The sequence below is a fragment of the Gambusia affinis genome, linkage group LG05 (genome assembly GCF_019740435.1).
Source record: "Gambusia affinis linkage group LG05, SWU_Gaff_1.0, whole genome shotgun sequence".
Taxonomy (NCBI): Eukaryota; Metazoa; Chordata; class Actinopteri; order Cyprinodontiformes; family Poeciliidae; genus Gambusia; species Gambusia affinis.
In genome coordinates this window covers 21,315,636-21,338,999 of record NC_057872.1, presented here as the reverse complement: position 1 = coordinate 21,338,999, position 23,364 = coordinate 21,315,636, and the positions used below count along the sequence as shown (strand labels likewise).

Genomic DNA, 23,364 nt, shown 5'->3' with positions numbered 1-23,364 from the left:
AGTAGAAAAACAGTAGGATTTAATCATTATTGTATGCAGTGACCAGGCAAGAATTTTGGTAAGAATGAATTGAGTTGCACTTGTATGTATGTAGACTCTGTACCAGAACATTTATTCATAGAGGTAGTAACATGGTACAATATACAAGACGGATTTATTGAGGTAAAAACTAAACAAGTAGAAATCCAATTTTGTTCTTGGAGATTGAATGCAGTTTTATCAGTAGGGCAGCCATGTTTTATGTTGAGGTCAGAGCCAACAGAAGAAGTCTATTTTAACAGGTTAATTCATCAGTCTTGCTACTGAGAAATTCCAACTTTTGAGTTCAATAAACCCTTTGCAGTTACTAAAGTTGCAATTTACGTCACAAAGTTGGATGCTTTTAGAAAATACTGTAGTGTGTTCTGTAGTTCGACTATTCCAATGGCATTTCTATCATCATCTGTGTCCTCAAGTATTCTGCAGGTATATTGTTCCAGTAGTTTTTCTGTAGTTATACATGTCCTACATCAGCTCTGTGGTCAAGTATTCCTGCGTAAATTTATGATATTGCCGTGGAGAAGAGGTCGTGAAGAGAGTTGTGAAAACAACCTACAGTTTGTTTGTACAGCATAGGAGTGGCTCACAACAGCAACTTAATAAAATGTTCCAACTTAAACCAGAGTTATAAGGCATAGAGGGATAAAGCGTTACAATAGTTATTTTAAAAACTGCCAAAACAGACACAGTCCTAAATAGTGCTATGGTAAGTTTTTGAGACCAATTTTATTTTACTTTTGCTTCATCCAGGGATGTAAATCCTATCATAAATTTTAAAAAGAAAAACTTTACAGCTTTGCTCCCCAGGTTTTGTTTGGTCCCCAGTTAAGACTTAGATAATGCATACATTAATCTTAGTAAACGTAGTATTTTGTTACAACTTGGCATCGGCAGATTGCCAAACCTGATGTGAATGGTATGACATCTGACCTATTTCTGTAAAGATTTTTACTCAATATTTTTCAAATCTAGCTTAGATTTCTTTTTTATGTAGACAGTTCATATGTAAGGCTGCATTTACTTGCATTTGCAAATTACAGACAAAGCTTCACAACACAGAAAATAAGACTCTTCAATGGAAACCCTTGAGCATGTAGTTCTTAAGTCTTGCATAAGATTGCCTAAATAGGGCTGTATTTAATTAAACTGACCTTCAGTAGTCATTGTGCATGAAGAGGGACTTGTACATTGTGTGTTTCTTCAACCATCTAATGCAGATGGGCTGTTTGAAGAGGCACTGAAATCAGTGGCTGTGCTGCGGGATGCTCCTCCACATGGGGAGATGATTGTGCATGCAATGAGTCGACCCCTTTGCTTGAGCTCAGTGGCATCTACATACTGATCAGTCCTGATTAAGATGTTACTGCCATGATTTCAAATGCTCCCCCCTCTGCATTGCTATGGAGATAGAGCTCTTGAAGAAAAGGCTGCTGTGCTAAAATGTTGTCTTTACTTTGCTCTTGGCTTCCTATTCTCTGCCCTGCTTTTTTATATTCTGTCTTTGTCTTGCAGGCCCTATTTTTTTCCCTCTAAACTCTGATGTATCCTCTTTGACTTCCCCTTTTTTGCCATAGTCAATTCTCTTCTTGTGTCACTCCAGGCTCCCCCCTCCTCCATTTCAACCTTGTACTGATTCATCACCTGTGCCCTGTTTTTTATTACCTGCCACTCATCATTTCTTCTCCTGTGCATCTTTTGTTTTTTCTGCCTGTCTCAGATGGGAGTCTGTACTCCGCCATGTCATCAGTGGGAGGTCACACCGGCTCGATCCGTCGTACATTTGGCCCCCAGAAACTCCTGAAGACGGAAAATGTTTGGCTGCTGAGTGAGTAGGTGGGGGGGGGAGTCACGAAGAAGGTGCACACGTTTAGATAATTACATATGGAGATGGTGGGTGGTGCTCTCTGTAAATCATCTACTGTCGTTCCCATAGGGACAAAACCATGTAGGTGTATTCACGACTGCTGTCAAACAGTCTTTCCACTCAGATCCTCCTGTAGAATCTCACGTGGTTCTTTTTTGAGATAGGAAATAACGGCACAAAAATTTAAGCAACGCTTTTAGTTTAAGCGTTGATGTATTTGATCTTAGTGGATATATTTAAATCTCACCTATAATTAACCTATTAAAATGCCCCATCTTTAGGTCCTCAGTTTGCTGGAGCATCCATAATTCCTGCCTCGGAAAAGAACAAAGAGGAGATCTATTTCTTCTTCACGGAGTTCAACAAGACAGCCCGAGTGGATGAGGAGCCATACAGAGCCCGCATAGGTCGAATCTGCACGGTAAAGAGTCTGCATACAGTTTTTACCAAATTTATATATACCTTATATGAATAAGCATAAAATCCAACCTTTTCTGTGTCAGGTAAGCTAGAATTACCAAAATTTATATTTGCCAAACATCAGCCCAACATACAGCATACTATACAAACATCTAAATTCTTGTGTCTACGCTTTTCAGTACGTTTGGCAGCATCAGTGGTTTCAAATCGTGTTGGGAGTCTTCCCACTCTTCCATTTTTAGTCCTCTTCACAGATGTTCAGACTCTAGCTGGGTCACAGCAAGAGATCAACAAAAGTCACTAGTGTCCTTTATTGGTGGTGCACTCACGGTTGATTGAGAAAATGTAAACCGTCACTCTGACTTGAAAAAAACACTCCCCCATTCCCAGTAATAATTTTAAAAAATCTTATTTCAACAGTGTCTCATACATTACTAGCATAATTTCATTTCATCCACCATAAAACTTAAAATCAAGGTGACCAACATGCTTCTCTTCTTACCTTGCAAATATATTGCCAATAAAAGAAATATCGAAAACTCCAGGGCTGTACAGTGTGACAAATATGTTCTATTTGTGATGAAAAAACTCTGATGAATTACTGTACTAATATGCAAATGCATGATAACATTGTGACCAAAATCTGTTGTCTGGAGCAGAGACTTTAGGTGACAGATGGGAGCTGAATCATTTAGGATTAGAATTAGATTAACAGGTCTCTGTATTTCTATTGGCTGCATTTCTTCACATTGTGTAACTTAGTAAATAATATTCAAAATATGAAAATTGATCAATGCTTACATAATAAAATGTATATTAAATGGCTACTTAAGATTGCTGAACATCCAGTAAGTTTTTAAAGAGGGCCAGGAGGGGCTAAGTGTTGAACTTGGGTGTCACACTACAGTAAAAACCCAGAAGGGAATCAGGATTGTAATAATATTCACAAGATTAAGGGTCAAAGATTACATAAGCATAAATACATAAACCACATACATAATTCAGACTAATTTAATCTGTTTTCTTTTCTTAGGTTATTGTTCATTAAAAATATTTTCCACATAAGACTTTGTCATCAGGTGTATTAGTGGGATGAGCCAATCAGAGGAGGTTGATTGTCATGCCCTGTTAAAACTTAAAACACTGTATTTGTGGTAATGTCATTCATGCAAGAAATAAAATGTTCTCCTTTCTGAACACTCAATTAGTAATGCAAACAACAACTTCATTATTCTCCACAACATTTTGTTCAGAATCCCAGACGTATGAATACTATTCATTTGGGCACCTCAACATCTGAAACAATTATTATAAATCACATTTCAAATAATACCGTCATATTTGGAGTTAAAAAAGACCCAAATTCAGAGAAAAACGGTGGCTTGGCATTTAACATAATAAATACTAGTAGCTTTGAATGTTGTTCATCTGTGGAGGAGTAAATATTCATTTAAATAAGCAATAATATGGGAGAGCCTTTCTGGATGAAATGATTTGACTGAAAATAACAGATAAGTAAAAAAAAACATTACAGGTTGCTAGCTCTATTTCCGCACAACTTTAGTTGCTCTGATGAATAAATCATTAAACAAAAAATACAAAATAGTGAGGCACTTGAAGATGCAATGGATCTCCAGGTGTGAACTACACTACATTTCCTATAAAATAATTTTAATGTTTTACAATCGCTCAGAAGACTGAATCTGTCATTGTAGAGGGAAAACGTACTGATGCTTTGCTTGGAGGATGCTTTTAATCAAACGCTGCAATCGGCAGCATCAAATCAGGTGTTTTTCTAATTAGCACTCAAAGGCAAAACACCTGCAGCTCTGTGTGAGCCACGACTCATCCTCTAAATTCAAATCAAGAACCTTAAATGTAATGAGGAAATGTTGAAGAGGTATATTTTCATATTTACTGATCAATAACAAGTCACAGCTCTTTTGAAATGTCTTAATTTCTTAAGTATTTTTTTTTTCATTAGCATTTCTTGGCTCTGCTTTTGGGAGGAACATGAATGAGTCTACCTATTGTAGCTCTGCCGTGTCTCTAAGCAAAAGGGAAAATATATTTAAGGTTCAATAGTTTCCTTCAAACTGCAAAACCACTGATATGACTGAGATCAGTCTGTAAGGAAAACATAAAACAGGTTTTCTCCTTTTCCACAAAATCACTGAAAAAGAATGTGAAATTTATACATCTCAGTAGAAATTGACATTATTATTTCAGAGACTGCTTATTGCAATAAAAAGTATAACTGCATTTTTAGTCACTGAGCTCTAAATGAAGTAAGTAGATAATAAAGATCTTGGACTTAATATCCAAAGCTTTCCAAAATAATTAGTGAAATAATTCTTTCAGAGGGAAATTAGGTTCTGCTGCTCTGTGTCGTGGGACAGAACTGTGTCACGGGCAATAAACACAAAGCGATCAGTAACACAATCAGCCTGCAGACCTGGGTGCCCTTTTGTGTCATTGTTACTAAGAACCCCTCTGTGTTATTTCCAGGTGGATGAAGGGGGCATCAAAGCCATCCTGCCAGAATCTTGGACCACCTTTATGAAGACTCGAGTGATGTGTGGTGCAGGCAACACACAGCAGCAGTACAACAACATGAAGCAGGCTGTGGTCCTGACAGCTCAGGACAAGAGGGCTGGGGTCATGTATGGCCTTTTTTCCAATGCATGGTAGGTGCAAACATGGCAACCTGTAAGAAAGCTAAACACATATGTACAATTTTGGAATACTGCGTCTTAGGACATGTTAAACCAACTTGATGGGAGTGAATCTCTCAGCATAATGCTCATTGGATTCAATGTTGGGCTTGGCTCTGGAAAAAAAAAAGATGTACAGTGAGTGAGTATCAAGATGAATTTAATAAGATCGGGTCAAAATTCATTATTTTGGCTAAGGGTATATCAGTTATTTGCAGCTTACTGTGAGGTTGAGATTGAGATGATTCAGTTTTTATTTGAAATTGTATGAATTAAACTCTATTTTAAACAAATAAATAATGAAAAAACTTATATAGAACATAGAACATGTTAAACCATTCAGCTAACTTTGTGATGACTGATGTTTTATAATTTACTGAATCTGATTGTTTTAAGCTAAGCATTATAAATGAATTTATACCTGACTGTGTTGGACTGAACTCTAACTGATGGATTAGAGTGAATTAAAGGCTGATGGAATAATTAAAAAAAACAAGGTTTGTACTAACTAGATCTTTCAGTTTTTTACAAAGAGCATCAAAATAACCTTGATTCTCCATTTATGCTGTATGAATAAAATCCACTCAATTATCTTGAGCTCAATTGTCATCAAAGCAGTGGTGTTGAGACAAATCGTTTTAATAAAAAATATATGACCATGTTTTGCTTTTGCCATATTACAACCACAGAGTTTAAAATAATTTGAGATGTTATGTAGTAAGTCAACACAAAGTTCAGTTCAAAATGTTCTTTACAAATATAAATTTAAAACATGTGAGCTGCATTTGATTGCAGCCCTCTTTACTCTGAAATGTCTAAATGAAATCAAATGCAATCAACTCTAAGAAGTAAATTCCAGTTTAGTCAACGCAGACGTCTACCAGTAATTTCTACTTCCCTCTGTTGACAAGCCTTTTGGAGATGCAAATTACTTTTGGCAGCAGGACTTGTCACCTGCCCACACTGCTAAAAGCACCAATACTTGCTCTAAAAGCCATGGCCAGAAAATTAGTCTGACCTGAATCTCACAGAGAATCTGTGGAGTGTTGACAAGAAGACGACAAAAGGCACCAGAGCCAATAATGCAGAGAACCTGAAGGCCGCCATTAAAGCAGTCCCTCATACTGCAATTTGAGTTTCACTTTTTGAATTGAATTACCTACAGAAATGTTGTTTTCAATTATTTTTCATTTAATATGATGCACTTTTAGGAAAAAAAGGAGACATTTCATATATCAAAAAGGAAGTAGTAAATGACCATGAGCAGTGACTAATCTTTAGTGCACCACTAACTAATCTAATTTGCACAAAAATTAAAAAGATGTTAAATATTACGGTAACAAAAAAATGCTTCCAATTACTTGTTTCAAGGTGAAAGGTTGAATAAATAAGTTTCCCACATACAACCTAAATACCTTTTTGAGAATTAATTAACTTTTTCCTCTATTTTAGGGGAAGAACGGTGGTTTGTGCCTATTCCATCGAAGATATTGATCGAGCCTTCTCTAATTCTAAACTGAAAGGCTATAGCACCCCATTTGGTGTCCATCGACCAGGGATGGTAAGAAAATTTGCCTTTTTTTCCCTTTGTCGCAGTGCAGAGACGATATGTGTAAAAGAATGAGTCAGTCTGTAATTTAGTGACTAAAATGCTATTTTAACAAAGGTAATAGGGGAGAAGCAATTCTGTGCTCTTTTTCCAGGATATTTTGCTTGTTGTACAATCCAGTCTGATGTAAATCGATTATTCTGCCTTTCTCTTTAGTGTTTACGTAAAAGTCCATCAACAGCAGAAAGTCAGAACAACGTCAAAAACCTTGGCGTGATCAGATACCACCCTGAAATTGAGGATGTAATTCGGCCGGTTGGTGTGAATCCACTCGACCTCCCCACAGATGATCAAATCACCCACGCTGTTGCAGATATTGTCCTGGCAGTCAATGATGAGCATTACACTGTCCTGTACCTCGGAACAGGTGCGTGTGCACATCTGTGTGTCAAAATGTTAACAGTGGATACATGTGTAACATTTTGTTTGCAGAATTTTCATTTGTTGAAAAAAAAATCCATGTTTGCACCACAAAATTTCCAAATCTGGCTGTTTTAACTCATTTTATACCTGTTCTTTCTGGAAAATTGCTTGTTCTGAACCCAGTACTTTCATTTCCTCTCATCTGATTGATTCCTGACTGAATAAAAGAGGAGATCATTGTTACTCTCCATTGGTGCAGTGTTACAGTGTGAAGAATTCAATTTTTGTAACTGTTTTGCTGAACAAACAGTTTTGGAAAATCTTACCTCAGTTAGAGTAGAGGAGAATTTATGGGATGTTTATTTTAGTATTCATTTACCTCAGGTTAAGGAGGTGGCAGTATTTGTGAGCTACTGAGAACTAAACTCATGTTGACACTTTTCATCATCGTCATCAGTTTTATTAAAGACACAAATAGGTCCATAGAAAAATAATACTACTAATAAAAAAAAACAAAATAATCAAGTAGTTTTCATATCAGATGAACTTGACTAAGAAAGGCATGTAAATTATTGGTTAGTGATGTCTTTTCACCATCCTGTATTGAATATCTCCCGGGTAACTATGGGCAGCCTTAGTTACCAACATGTATTTTACTGCTTTGCATCAGAGCAGAATTACACCACAGCATCAGGATACAGGGTATACAGCAGATCCACCACTTTTGGCTGCCAAGCACCAGTAATAATTGCAGTAGGATTCAGAGATGTTTCTATAGAGATGCTAAAAATCAAAAACACAGCATTCACTTACTTGCTGGTAATGTAGAATGTGTACATTAATTGATCCTGATGTTAGTTTTACGTGCATCAGTTTTAATCTCTTGCCTCTATTTCATAGCAAAGCTAATCTTTTGAGTCCTTGATTGATGAACTAGTTGGCTTCCAGAGCTGTAGGCCATCCATGTCTTTTTATGTAAAAAGTTACTGATTTTCCACACATCACTAGATCTTCAGAGGTTCTTACTGGATCTTAGGGTGCATTCACACCAGTCCTGTCTTGTCTGCTTTAATCAAACTTTGTTTTGTTTGCCTAGAGAGTCCAGATCATTTGGGGAGGTGTGAATGTATAATTAAACTCTATCTGAGACCAAAAAAGAAAGCTTTGATTCACCTACAAACCTTGCTCTCGGTTCAGCTCAACTGAACTTTAGTGCAGTTCAAAAGTTTATGAATACAACCAAAACAAAAAGTCTAGTACTAGCGGGTTAAATGGCTCGTTGCCATTTTACAAAGAACAGAAAAATCTTATAACTGCTAATGTTTAACACCACTTCATTTTTCTGTACATTTTGTGAAGAAGCAATTTGCGGTTTAGTGTTTTCTTCAAAAGCTTTTGTGTTGTCTCCTTCAGTGGGTCTTGGCGCAGCGCCACCACAGGTGAGGAGGTAAACAAGTTACTCAAAGCTTTTGGTTTGTTTGACACCGTGCAATGTGGAAGTAAACTGCTCCATTTGAAATTGTAACAAATGTTACCGTTTTGGTTTCCAGTTGAACCAGACTGTCAGGTGTGAAAACGCCCTTAGTGGGTAATGACAAGAGCAAGAGAGATAACGTATGAAGGACTAAGCAGAGTAAAAATACTGATTGCACTACATAATTACTGAGCTAAAAATGCAAAATTTTCAAAAAAGAATTTTTTGAAAACTTATATAGGGTCAAAATCGTGTCCACATACATTCTAAGAGTTTCCATCTGTCAGCTCTCTTCAGTCAAAGCAGTGACTCTGAGGCACAGCTGTTGCTTGTAGCAGTTTGTCTAAAAATTGTGTTGCGCTTCAAGAGCATTACTATGGCAACCATCACAACTTGGATCCTCATGCTCTGTATGTTCTGAATGTGTCATAACTCTGAAGTTCACCAAAAAGATGTTTGTTGGTTCTCTCATGTGTCCCTGTCATTCATCAGGCCTTTCTGGGGTGGGTGTATTTTTAGCAGACGGACACGAATGTAAAGTAAAAAAAAAAGGAAAAGGTTGATGGCCACTCACTGTGGGCTTTACTAACTGTGTCAGTTATAGCTGTGGAAGGGGACAGTAATGAACAGCTGTGGATTTCAATGCTGGCCTAAAAAGAAAGTAGAACACTTTTATTCACTCTTCCAACTGAGGCCAGGAAAAACATTGCATTAGGAATGTACTTTTTATCTTTGTTTTTTTTTTTTTTGTTTTTTTTTTTTGTTTGTTTTCTGCACCCATACATGCAGGCATTGTCATTTGTGGATAAACTTTTGCCAAAAAAGGGTTTCATTTTAAACACATATGATGTTACCTTGCTTTCACTCAGAGTGCAGGGTGTTAATATTCATCATGTACCAAGTGAAGCTCATCAGTCATCATAATTACTTTCAAAGAGCCTTTTATATTTGTGCAAATCATGGAGGGAAGTTACCTCTATGAAATTATTCAGCGCCAAATAAATGAAATAGGATTAGATTCTAAAAGCCAAAGCCAATCAAATGAGCAGCTGTGGGTTTGCATTGAGTCCAGCGATGGTAAAAAGAACATTTTGGCAGACTGGGGTTATAGCTCCTCACCACTGAGCAAGAATCCAGGAAATATGTTTCATAAATATGAAAGAGGCTGAAAAAATAGGTTTTGCAAAAGCTAATTGTAAGATGTGACCCCGTAAAGCAAACATCACTGAGTGCTCAAGCTATAGCTATAATACTGGCTTATGAAGTGAAACAAGACAACCACAAACAGTTTAAACCAGAAGCGTACATACACTGCATAAACAAACACACGTTTTTCACTGTCAGATATTAAATTAGACTAATCTTCCCCTGTTGTAGGTCAGTTGAAATGTCTATTGGACAGGAACCACAGAATATGTTTAAATATATATGTTTTAAATTGGGTCTTGAAATCAGATGACATTTCATTCTTTGAAAATAAGTTTTCCAAGTTATTTTCAAATTAACTGCCATGAGGTAGGAAAAAAACAGTTATTATTTAGTAATGTGGCTAGGTACAAATCTTGTATATAACCAGAAAGTCTCCTGGGTTTGGAAGCTAAAAGAAATAATTTAAGAATACTGCCTTTGAACAAACTAACAAAGTGTCGCCATGCTCCTAATAAGTAAAAGCACAGTTTACTGTGATTTAAAACACCTTGTACTGGTCCCGCTGGGATACAGTGAACCAAGCTAGCAGGGTGAAGCAGTATTTGGCTAAATTAATTTCTTCAGCTTTTGATCACGACCCAGGAAACATTTTAAAGGATTAAATTGATTTTTAAAATGCCAGTTCGTGTTTTTTATTTGTATCTGTAGCCACCAAAACAAAACAAGGACATATTGTGTTTTCCTTGAACAATGCTGTGAAAGGTAAATAATTGGTGCAAAGACTTTACTTTTCCACATAAAGTCAACTTGATTCACAAACCACAATGGAATAAGATTGGAATTAAAATTGTTGGTATCGTGTTATAGATACTAATTTCACTGAAGCTACATTTTATCACGAGTATCATAAAGAGGTGAGTCACAGAACTTTCCCACAGGGCTCAAGGACATCTGTGCATTCATGAAAAATAAATGTATAAAGTTGATGTGATTCCACAGGGATTTGTGTGGAAGCTCAGAAACACACTTAAGTGATGCCTCTTAAACTTTGAGAGCAATATGAAAGCAAAATCACAGGGGTGGATGTTGGGAAATATACACCTGAGACCTCTGCCAAACTCTAAGTATCTACTTGTCTATTATAACTAAGGAAAAACACAGACTTAAAAAAATTAGCATTAGTTTAGAGATTCACTTGCTCCTTGGTATGGCAATGCAATAGGATGGAAAGCTCACATGTAATCTTTTTTTTAGAAGAAGCTCTTAGAGCTTTTGCTTCACTTCAGGCTGAGCCAAGAGAAATGCAAATGTATTCCTAAAAGCAATACATAAGAACCCTTTCAGTAGGACTCAGGCCAAACAAATTAGCCTGCTTTTATTTAACTTACATTTTCTTAAGTATGGAATCTTGATTTTTGAAAAATAGCTGTTTTCATCAGGAGAATATAATTGTAAAACCAGTAGTACTAAAATTGTAATTTAGAGATGCAACAATCAGAGATTTTGTGACTGGTTTCTGACTCTGTCAGGCTGGTTTCAGTTTTAGCCAGTTATTCTCTGTCTTTCCAGAAACAAAGGAATCACAGCATATTAACTTTACTCTTTCACAGAATACATTGTTTTTACATATTACAGGTTTCAAATGTGGCATAGCCTAAACACTTCCCCTACTAATACAAATAAGTCTTTTCTACTGTCAGGTGAATTAAATTATTAAAGCAATTAATTTAAGGATACATACCTTTTGTGATCAACCATTAATTATTTCTATAAAAAGCAGAAGCTGCACTGTAGTTTATAAAACAATTTTACTTTATAAAACAAACTTTTTGGCTAACCATCACAAGCAAATACATAATTGAGTAAACTGGACTCAATCTAAATGACCATGTATAAATTTACCATTTTTTATTTTCTTTATCTTAATTCAATGTGGCTGTTAATGAAATGCTATGCTAACAATTTTGGCAGTGAATTTGTTCTGATTTATTTTCCTCTGAAAATTGACTTTATTTAGGTTTCCCGTTAAAGACCTTAAGTGTAACTGAAACAGTCAATATATCCATTAGTAGACTGTTAGAGGTGAAAAAAATAAGGATTCGTACTAAAAAAGATTTACCACCACAGGCACAAAGTGGTTTTGAGTGTTTTGGCGATGGAGATTATACAGAAGCTTTCCTCAGGGCTGAATAAATGTCAGAGGTATACATCTTTTTCAGCCTGACTTCATGTTCCAGATGAGAAGTTATATTCCTTTATTTGCTGCTGTGCTTGGAAAGTCACACAGGAGAAGCCCATCTAGTTTATCAACATTTCAGTCGGGAAAGAATATCAAAGTTGAGAGAAGTAAGACTGATTATTTCCATAAAATAAGGGGATGTTTGAGTCAAAGCTATGAAAAAGCTTCCCTGGTTTCTTGTCTTCAACTAATTAAAAATGAACTTGTGTAATTGTGGAAATTTTAAGGTAAAGTGTGAATCTTTTTACCTTTAAGTAAATGTCCCCTCAGCAGTTTCTGCCTGGATAAATATAGCTAAAAACAGATTCACCAAGCAGATGTCACAGGAGTTCAGTAACGTCACCCTTTCCCCTTCAGCTATTTCTTTTTGTGCTGATACGCTGGTTTGATAAAAGAGCTGAAAATAGCTGCAGACTGGATTAAAGAATCATGAGAGTAAATAGGAAAGAATGGAGAAAGTTATCTTTGACAACACAGAAGAATTTGAAGTCCATGAAAAAAGGGACAAAAGAAAACCAAGTGACAGCAGGAACCTTATTGTCTGATTATAAATGAGAAAGCGTCTGACAGGCACAGTATTCAGGAAATGAAAATGTGAAATCAAAGGCATCACAGTTTCCCATTTTTATAGTGGAGAAGGTAAAAGAATCTTTCATGTGACAAAAGACAAAAAATAATAATATCTGGGACTAATTTTTACATCAAACTGACAGGTTATCTGGACAAGAAGAAGTTGTTTGTAGACAATAAAAATGAGCATTGTTAAGAAGTAAGAAGAAAAATTAACTATTCGAAATAAAGCCCTGCAGGGAAATGGCAACCAACGGTGGCAAGAGCGAGATACTGTAAACAATGTAAGCTGTAGCTGCTCAGATGGTAGGGGCACAGCCTGTTGGGCAAAAAAGTGATGGCTCATTGCTGAAAATAATGACTCATCTTTCAAACTGAGAGTGCATGCTCTATTGACTAACAGAATAAAGCTGTACAGTCATGTCTGGAATTTCAGCTGCACCTTTTTATTTGTTGTAACTTTGTGCACTTTTATTTATAGAACAGACAAAACACAATTTTTCCATTTTAAATTACAAAGCTTCATACATTCCTCTTGACTGGGCTGCATAAGTTGTCTAGTGTTAGAAATCAATGCTTGTTACTTACAACAAAAGCAAAATGGACACAAATGGTGAAATTGGCCAATCGAAACAATTCAGTCATTTAACTTCACAACATGAATACATTTCATTTAGTCAGAGGTTTATCTTGCTTTTCCCCCAGCCTGCTGCGCATTAGAGGAGAACTTCAAATCCAGACAGCAGAACAATAAATGAGTTTCTTGGTAATCAGCTCCCTTGTCACTGTTATAGCAGTGACATACCATTGTAACACCGCAGCCATTTTGTTGTAGATTTCCTGGTGGGTTTGGAATCATTGCTCTGTTGACTTAGTTTGGGTCGAGTTTGAACTGTTGGACAAATTACGTCCGATTTGACCTTAGAATACTTTTGGGTAAAGGAGTGTTTCTTGTGATGGGCTGAATAACTGTAATGTCTTCAGGTCCTGTGGCTGCAAAGCATTTCACATTTCTATGCTGATTGTATGTATGAAGTATTTGTGTTGAAATGTTGTGCTTTTCTTTTTCTCTGATCATGGCACTCTGCATAAATGAGAAAAACATTTTCATGAGCTATCTGAAATCTGCCCCACCTAAATATATTAGACCAAAATTAATTTACATCAAGACTGTTTTAATATGTACATGATGGATGGATGGATGGATGGATGGATGGATGGATGGATGGATGGATGGATGGATGGATGGATGGATGGATGAATGAATGGATGGATGGATGGATGGATGAAATTGACCCCAAAAATAGCAGAAGGAAAAAATGAATATATAAAAAGACAGTTTTTTACTTGTTTGAAATAAAAACATTTTCTGACACATGCACAGTAATGTTAATTTATGCTTTACTCAGCCTTTTACATTGGAGTTACCAGTTGCAAAGCCATCAAATTGCATACTGACTGCCAGTTAAGCTAAGCAAAGATAAAAGTAAAATCCATCCAATTTTAAAGCTTGAGTGGCACCAAAGGGTTTTCTTTTGATGTGATTAAAAAACGTCACATCTAACCTCCTCAATTTATGTCAAGTGTGTTTTCCTCATTATTTCTGCAGATCAAGGCAAAGTTCTCAAGGTTCTTCACACCATCCAGGATGTCTTCATCATATCTCAGTATTCTCTGTTCCACAATGAAGGGCCTGTTCTAAATATGGCCATCGACTCACAAAAGGTACAAGTGATGCTTCAAAAAAACCCGGTAAAGGCTCATTTAGGTGAATTTATGCTTTTAATCTTTAATGATACTCTGTGTATTAAAGAAAAAAAAGGAACAGCTGCAGAAACCTCTTTAAAAAACATGGCAAAGAAAATCTTTTCTGTATCAATATCTCCTTCATGTGACCTTATTCTGTCAGTGAAAAGGGAGAAATTCAGCTTTTCTTTTTACCACTGATAAAGCTTAAACATTTACATATATATAATTTACTGATTGAATACGACAGTCAAATGAAAGACATGTGATAAACTCAGAACAAGAATCTCATGCATTTGGTGCATAAATTCAAAGCTTGTCAAAGCGGTCAGGTTCAAACAAAATGGATACATAAAACTTTATTTAGACACCACTGATCTAGCACAACAAAAATTAGCGGCATTCAGTGATATATGTATACGAAATTGCTGAATCTTTTTCTCTCTAGGGTCACTTGTATGTCGGTACCGCTATGGAAGTTCAGCGTCTGCCGTTGGCTGACTGCAGGCGCTATGGCCACACATGCAGAGAGTGCATCCTTTCCAGGGATCCATACTGTGGCTGGGACAAGGCCAGGAGGAAGTGCATCGCCATCCCGCCCGGATACAACGTCACAACTGGGTAAGTTTAGATATGATGTCATCACTACAGCACTATTGGCTCATCTAAATGCAACCAACAAATAGAACATACTTAATCAGCTGAGTTTCTTTAACACCTTTCAAGACACTCAGGGAAAATGCCTATATGGTCTGTGTGATAACCTCCTGCTCTAGAATAGTGAAACTAGCTTCAAATACCAAGATGTATAAAAAAGTTAAAGGATGAGATTCTCAAATGTAAAGCTATGTTATGTTTTAACTGTCAAGCTTTTCTGTATAATATTTCCAATATAAAAACAATAGCAGCAACCTAACCTATGAATAATTTCTCTTTTTCCCCTCTATTTTTGCTGTTATGGCTCTCCTTATGTTAATTTATGAGTAATGCCAGCTTTATGAAAGAAAGAGACTCATTAGCCCCATTGTGAAATGATTGCCTGCTCCTAATTCTGTCTCTCTCTCATTTTTTCTTTACAGAACTCTTATTCAAAATCTCGATAGTTCCAACTCCTCCATTTGTGAGGAAGCTGCTGGTGAGCTCTTATCTACACTCTCCCACTCTCTCCCTGTCTTAATTAAGCCAAAATGGTAGCGTTTCTGTGCAACTACAGCAAAAAACAAAAGATTACTATCATATAATTGAGCAGTGTCCAAATTCCCCAAAGGGACAGTATTTTTCTATTTCATGACTTGCCCTGTCTCAAATCTCATACCCAACGCAACCTTGACTGTGCATAACGACAGAAGGCACTTAGTTAATCTGATGTTTGACATTGCATCTGTTTCAAGTTGTATCACTGGTTCCGGTTCCTGAAAGCCAATATATTTTAGTCTTATTCAATTCAATGAAAGAACACTTTGTTTATCCCAAAGAAAAATTAAATGTTGTCTTAACTCAGAAAATCATCAAGGAAAATCATCCAGGAAATCATCAAAGTGTCTTTCTAGATGATGATGTCATGGGCAGAAAGGATTTCCGGTAGCGGTCAGTCTTGCAGCAAAGCTAGCATGTACGACAGTCTCATGACTCCCAAACACGACCGTAAACCCTACAGTAGCATGGATATTGTTTATTTTAGCAGAGCTGCAGACCCACTAAAATGTTCCATTGACTCAAGTTTTTTCCTGCATGAAATCAGTACCCTACAGATATGCATTTTATATCCAAGGGGGGGTACTATGTAAAATCTATTTTTTTTCTTTATGTTATTCCGTCATCAAAAACATACCTCGAGTGTTGCTTTTGATTCTTTCATGCATATTTGAGTTATTCTTTAATCTCCTGTGGCAGACATTTAGAGTTCCTAAAAAGCTTGCTCATTTAATGCAGCCCATGACATCAGTGGTTTTCACCTCACAACCCTTTTGTTGATGCTGCTTTTGCCCCATGCGATGGACCTTTTTGTGATCTTGTCAATACATTCTTGAATGTCATTAGTACCTTTTGGTTGGCTTAGTTTTTTGTTTTTCTTTCATAAAGCACGGAGCCCTCTAGAGGAGATGGGGAAATAAAATTCTTTTGCGTTCCCTTGCTTACTGCAATATTTGCTGGTTTATCTTTTAGAAAAGCCTCAGTGTTTATTCTTAAATTTTTGGTGCAACAAAACGAATTGAAAATTGATTTATTCACTGCACGCTTATGTCAGATATTTCACAATGAGATATTAACATACATGAGAAAAACCTTATGAAAACCTTACATAATAGCAGAAAGTATAATGGCGAGCCTGGTATAAAGCTTACAGTATTCAAATATGCCACATGAAATAATCAGTACATTATTGCAAGAGAACGCAAAACCTATTGTGATGTAACACAAAATATTGCAAGGGAATGCTAACGTTTGTTCCCTAAAGGTCTCCGTAATAAATAAAATCAGAATTTTAAAGCTTATTCTTATTTACGTTATCTCTGTTTAATATTAACATTCAATGGGTGATCTAAAAGTTTTATTTATTGCAAAATAGGACAAATCTGTAAGGGGGGGAAATATTTTTTACTGGAGCATAAAATCTTCATAATAGTACACTAACATTAAGCTGACAAGATGGGAAAAAGCTTAAGAGATGTAAATAGTTGAGAAGTTTTTAAAAACCTTCTTTTTGACCTTGTATTAATTGAGCAACTGAACTACTAATAGAATAACTTGCTTGTGTTTTTACTCAGCACTTAAGCTGCGGCAAACTTTGCCCAGAGAGATTGTGGTGAAAGGAAGAAACACCACCGTGTTTCTTCCCTGCCCCGTTCACTCCTTTCATGCCACCTACCGCTGGGAGAAGGACAACTGCAAAAGGAACTACCCGTGCCTGTTCTCCGGAGACTTCTGCGTACTGGGCCCGGTTGTTAACACTCCCTTGAAGGAAGGTGTCTTCCGCTGCATGGCCACTGAGGATGGATTCAAGGTGGAAGTTGTTTCCTTCAGGCTGGTGAATGATGGCAGGCTTATATCTGCTTCATTTGCCTCCACCTTGGGCCTTTCAGCCCTGCTTGCTGTGATGACCCTATGGCTTCATTAACTATAGCTAACACTGATGCTATCTTCTTTTTTGTAGTGGCTCCAACTGACAGGATAAACAAGGAGCCATTGTGGGAGTTAGGTTCGCATTGCACCGGCACTCGTGGTTGGGTTGTGCACTGACAACTGAAACTTTTTTTTTTCTTTACGTTTCTATCAAGAACACGTTAGTATAAAAATGTTTAAACTAACCTATCCACCTTATTTGTGAACATGGAACTAAATGTAGGTGCAGCTTCCGGTTTTTCTGTGACCCTTTCATTTCTCCACTTTTCTGGGCTAACTAACAGCAGCTTAGCTAAACTTGTGAACTTTGTAGTGGGTACATTTCCTAAAATTGTTGAACAATCGAAATGGCAGGTTAGCACCCTCAAGCTTTTCACAAGTGGAATGATGATATGAAGAAGTGACCTCATTTAACATATGAGGACATTTTTAACTATTTTATGTTGTCACTTGGTGCGGAGGTGGCCAGGTGCTCCTGTGTCGCGGGTGAGGAGAAGTCCTGCAGTCATGCATTGGTGATATTATGGAAGCTAGGCTGATAAATTGTCACTTCAGTGCATGCTAACTTACAAGATGCATCTTTGTTGTAATTAGATTGCAAATCAGTTAATTTTCTACAAAACAAAAACCACATAAGCCCATCCTCTCTATTATTGCTCATTTAAATAATCATATTGCATTGCTACTCTTAAGTAAAATTTTGGGATATTCCATCTGATACGAGTAACTTCATTGAATAGAGAACAAACATTGTTTTACCCAAAGATGAGGACGACAATGAAACACACCTACAGTTTACATTAAAGCAAGACTTCATTTTATTTGTAGGCTGCTTCTTCTTTTCTTTTCCCCCCATCTTACTGCTGACCTTGTGCCATTTACTAGTAGTGAATATACAGAAAGGATGGTACTGTAAAGAAAGAATGTTGTCACTTTACTCTCAGAGTACACTCACGCATGTATACCCATACACATAAGTATATTTTACATATATGCATACATTCATTGCCCGGTCTTCCTTTGATCTTGTGTCCATCAAATGAAAAGAGCAAACATATGGTTGCTCTCAAACGTAAAGCTTTTAACCACAGGCAAAGGGATTCCTCGTCCTTTGGCAGGGGATGAAGGTCATAGAGCACCAAACATCCACATTCAGGTCTAGAAAGTGGTTTGTGACTTAACGACTTCTGCTCCAAGTATTCCTTTCCTTTGAAACAATATCTTCTCAAAGCCATAGTGTTAAGTTAGTTATTATGAAGACGGTGAACAGTGAGTTAGCTAGCCAGCGACCGGAAGTGCCTGACCAAAAGTCGTGCACAAAAAAACACCATTCGTGTCTATATTTCTGTTAAAAATAAGGTGGATATCTTGGTCAAAAATAACATATCTACAGCTGCAACTGATTGCATGAGATAAAAACTGTAAAATTCAGAACTTTGCTGACTAATAATGTAATTCAGTCATGATGTGGTGCTTTGCGAACCTTTCTTCTCTTACTAAAAAAGATGAACATACACAGTGAGTCGGGCAAAAAAAACACCAATACCAGGCCAATTCTTTTAAACTTTTCTCTACATATTTTGAAATTACCTTGATTGTGCTTATTTGTGGATATGTAAACCTTTAATAATGCTATTACATCTCTTCATTCCTCTTGTTCAACTTTATTGTCTAAGCTCATTGGAACCTAAAAATGTCTGGTATTGAGATTTTAAAAGCCTTAATACTTTTGGGACATGGACTCCTAAGCACAATTTTGCAGTTGAGGGTGAAAACTGCAGACTCAGTTGGACTTGGGGAAATGTTCAGTGCAGCTGAGTCTAACAATGTGGCTGGGAGGAAGTGACACCTTTTCGATGGAAAGTAGGATGGGCCTCGAACATCACTGTGTCTCAGCACTTCCTCCTCAGACTGGGCAGTTTCTAGCAATGTTACAGCAGATAGTTTCAAACAACATCACTTTGCATTGTCCACAGCTTCGTGCACTGTTCTTTTTCTTTCATCATGCCATCATCTCTCATTTATCCTGTCCTCATAATCTGAGATATTCAATTAAATATTGTTCTTATTTAAAGTTAGGTCCAGAGATAATGATCCTTTCAAGTAGATGATGGCATATCATTACCACAATCCATTAATGTACGTCAAAATTGGGAAATTAGAACAGATAGCTCCTGGTTAAAGAGGAGCAGTTTTCTTTTAAATGAAAAATTATTTCTCTATACCAGACCAGTGGCGGTTTTTGAAATGGGCGAAATTACTTTTTGCCCAGATTGCCCTTTTGTCTCGAGGAAGGTTGTCCTGTTCTGTTAGTTGCACCCAGATTGAGTTTTTATTGTGCATCTGCATGTCAATGGGGATTGTTTGCACTCCTATGTTGTGCACAGTTTAAGCACTGTGAGTAAACATGACAATGCACCACAGCCAGTTGATGATGTTCAGCTCCAAACTAAAGGGCTATATCACTGTTTTTTCCTATTAACCTGAAATTTTTTGTTGTCTCGTTCAAATCCGTTTTGACTTACTAATATTTAAAAACACTAACATAAGTACAGAGTCTTGAAAAGACTGACTTAATTGGTGAAACTGTACTTTTAGACAATAAAATACGGCAAAAAATGTGGGATTCATAGCTTTCTCTAAAACATAGTTAAATTCTGTTCCTGTCATGCAACATTTATGCAAAAACCGCCACTGTACCAGACAATGCCTAAAGTTATGAGCAAGACGTTATGTTATAATCATTTCAGTAAACATGCTTAGATAAACACAGAAACAGCTGAAACCAAGTTAAACCATACATTTCATTTATAGTTTTCCAGGAGAAGAAAAAAAGGCTTACCAACTGACAATGTGTTTTGGATTTTTTTTTTTTTTTCTGCAAATACTGATTTCTACCATTGCTGGCTACCTATATTAGCATTTGTTTTGATAATTTATTGATTTGAACATGACATCTAACCACAGCAGCTGTATTTTTATATTTTTATTTTAAATCTCTGAAACAAAAGGCTTCAATAATTCAAAGATAATTTCCTGGTCTGGTAATTTAAGACCATTTACATTAACTGAGTGTAAGCAGTTCACAGTTGTGCTTACCAGGCCATCACAGATGAACAGGAGCATTTTCTATCAGAAACAAGAGGCAATGTTTAAATCCAATCACTGCAGCATCATATTTTATTTTATTTTATTTTATTTTATTTTATTTTATTTTATTTTATTTTATTTTATTTTATTTTATTTTATTTTATTTTATTTTATTTTATTTTATTTTATTTTATTTTTATGACCGTGGACAAAAATGGTGAAAAAGTTAGATTGGAGTATATTGCTATTAAATACTAAAACACACTATTAATCATAAAATATCAAACACTGTGCTAAACCTTAAACATTATGATTATCTGACTAAATAAGCATTTTTTTTTTTTCAGTGATGAATTATGCATTGGATTAACACGTCCTTCATTGAGGCAATGGAGTATTATCATTCACTAAAGGTACATGAATCTGTCTGAGATCAGCCTTCCACAGTGGTAGAAATGTCATTAATTGTTAATCAGACAACAGAGCCAGCCCGTCATGTTTTCTTTTAAAGAATTTATTTTAGGCAATTAGAGATGCGGACTGCAATCTTCTTCTCCACAGAGAAAATGCAGGTGTGTGACAAAGCATTGTGTTCCTCATTTAGTTGCATGCATTCTGCTGCCCCCCCATGTGAGCCAATGACTGTGACATAAAAATGTAAAAAAAAAAAAGGAAAGCAAGGCATCTTTAAACACTGTTCATTTGGTGCTTTTTGCTTTATTTTTGTTCATTTGAGAACTCCTTCCTTCCTTACGACAAATAACATTTTGTGTCTGATAAAACCCAAGTACCACTAGAACATCGGTCTTCCTTACAGGCAAACTCATGAATAACCAATTCAGGTTCATGGTAAACCTGTGTGTGTTTTTCTTTGTCAGCACCATGGTGGGGAACTCACTCTAGCCTTCAGCCAAGTGCTACTAAACATTTAAAACAGGCTGTTTTACTCCAACCTGCCGCAGAGTTTTGGCAGAAAATAAACAAAAACCATGGATTTGCTTGAGGCATTTTTACAAATAACCTCTTTATGCTGCAATTTTAACTGCTGATTGCTGTATGTGTTTATGTGATTAGATTAGAGATGCTGTTATCACAAGATGCAGAGTAAAGTGGGACATGAGGTCCAACTTGGTGATTGAGCCTGGTGGCATGAATTTTCATGTATACCAAAACTGATTATTAAGAAAGAAAAAAATAACAGCTGACATAATTAAAAACTACTTGAAAGTAACCACTCCCTTCTATTGTAACATGTAACTGTAGTTACAGTGAAAGCCAAAAAAATATATTGATAACAATAAGTGGTTGATAATTTGTTAGTGGTTTCATTTGGGATAACCAAGCTTTTTTTTCTTCTTTTTTCTTTGTTGAAACATTTGAACAGGACATATGGGCATCAAATATTCTAAGACAAATACGCAAATATGAACTATGTCATGCCAAACTGAAATACTTCTAAAAATATGTCCATTGACATTTAATTTTTTGAGGGAGGCCATGCTTTAAATGGCTTTATGGCCTTTCAAATAAACCATATAAGATTAGATAAGATTTAGCTGCCATGCAGATTATTAGTGTATAATATTAAGATTCATAAAAGTGCAATTCAGCTAATGATTGACACTAAGTGACTTCTCAATCTGTTTTTTTGTTGTTTTTTGGGGGGGTGGGGGGTTTGTCTCCAGTTCAAACCAGAGCCACAAAAATGTATATATATATATATAGAGTCCAAGCCCATAATAAAAACCAGTACATTTCCTCAGTATTACCTCATCAGTATTACCTCAGTGACATACCTAATACAGCAGTATCTGCTTTTTTCCCACAGTGACTGATACGTTGATGAGTCCTACTTACAGCTACAGTCTTTAATAAACTAAAATCATACTCCTGCTGCCAATGTTTGCTATTGTGCTAGGTTAATGCTAGCATGTTTCTTTGTTATCTTGTTAATTCAGCTCATAACATTACATGACGGTGTACACAAGGAAGACTTTTTTTTTTATTATTGGTTTTTTTGACAGAACGCTTTGCTTTGAGCATTTTAAAATTCTGGGTTTTGGGTGCACTATCTGCAGCTGTCCTCCATACCTGTCTAAGCACACTCCTCAGATCAGGTTGCTTAGAAAAATATGAGAAAGAAAAAAAAAAAAGCTGCAGCCTTTCTTGCACTGTTGAAAAGTCAGCATAAGATAATGTGTCAGGTGTAAAATGTTGTTTTTCTGTCCTGCACACAATATTAGGCTGGAGTTTTTGAAGGATAGCTGGGTGATCACATGGCTAGTTGTAACTATTGCAGACTTAAATCCATTAAAAGCAGTCAATCATTGTGATCAGAGGAACTCCAATACCAGTCATTTAAAAGTACCAGAAACGGAACTAGATTAGAATAATAATGTCCAAACATACTTTAACTACAGAACGACTGCTTTCAGTGTCCATTTAAGCTAAAGATTATCAAATGTTAATTTGATGCATTAATGAAAATTAATAATTATCCAAAATACTTTCTATTCTTTATATAAAAACATTCCTATTACAGTGTCTTATAATTTATTATATATATATATATATATATATATATATATATATATATATATATATATATATATATATATATATATATATATATATATATATACATATATTTATATGAATTACTTTGTTTTTGATTTTAAATATATTAATATAGTCAAGAGGAATCTTTGTGTACAATGTTTGAATTATAGTTTTGCGTTAACATTAATTACATCAAAATTGTAAAAATATATTTTAACTACAGATATGAAGTAAATGTAGTAACTCAAACTTGAACGCTACCATATAAGAGGATCTATTCACAATTATTCAGCTATAAGTTCCCTTCTGATACACGCTGTATGCCATGTAGAATTGAGGCATTAACCTTCTGCTTCTACTAACAGTTTTCAGTTTCCCAACGACTGTTAGTAGACGAGAAAAAAA

The 23,364-nt window shown here is 36.0% G+C and overlaps 1 protein-coding gene and 1 long non-coding RNA gene across 2 annotated transcripts in view; one reads left to right on the top strand and one right to left on the bottom strand.

Moving 5' to 3' along the window:
- The window catches only part of si:ch211-113g11.6 (uncharacterized protein LOC559008 homolog), a 39,353-nt gene extending 19,410 nt beyond the window's left edge, over positions 1-19,943 (top strand). Inside the window, exons 6-14 of the mRNA XM_044116549.1 lie at positions 1,757-1,864; positions 2,185-2,324; positions 4,832-5,010; positions 6,490-6,598; positions 6,803-7,013; positions 14,051-14,166; positions 14,636-14,808; positions 15,267-15,322; positions 16,956-19,943. Of these exons, the coding sequence (XP_043972484.1) occupies positions 1,757-1,864; positions 2,185-2,324; positions 4,832-5,010; positions 6,490-6,598; positions 6,803-7,013; positions 14,051-14,166; positions 14,636-14,808; positions 15,267-15,322; positions 16,956-17,305 (1,442 nt within the window). The 3' untranslated portion in view covers positions 17,306-19,943. The remainder of the gene's footprint in view (positions 1-1,756; positions 1,865-2,184; positions 2,325-4,831; positions 5,011-6,489; positions 6,599-6,802; positions 7,014-14,050; positions 14,167-14,635; positions 14,809-15,266; positions 15,323-16,955) is intronic.
- On the bottom strand, positions 6,949-7,792 carry LOC122830838. The gene is made up of 3 exons (XR_006370602.1): positions 7,709-7,792; positions 7,157-7,222; positions 6,949-7,027 (listed from the first exon to the last, which is right to left on the bottom strand). It is a non-coding gene; the product is annotated as an uncharacterized LOC122830838 (long non-coding RNA).
- Positions 19,944-23,364: the final 3,421 nt, after the last annotated feature.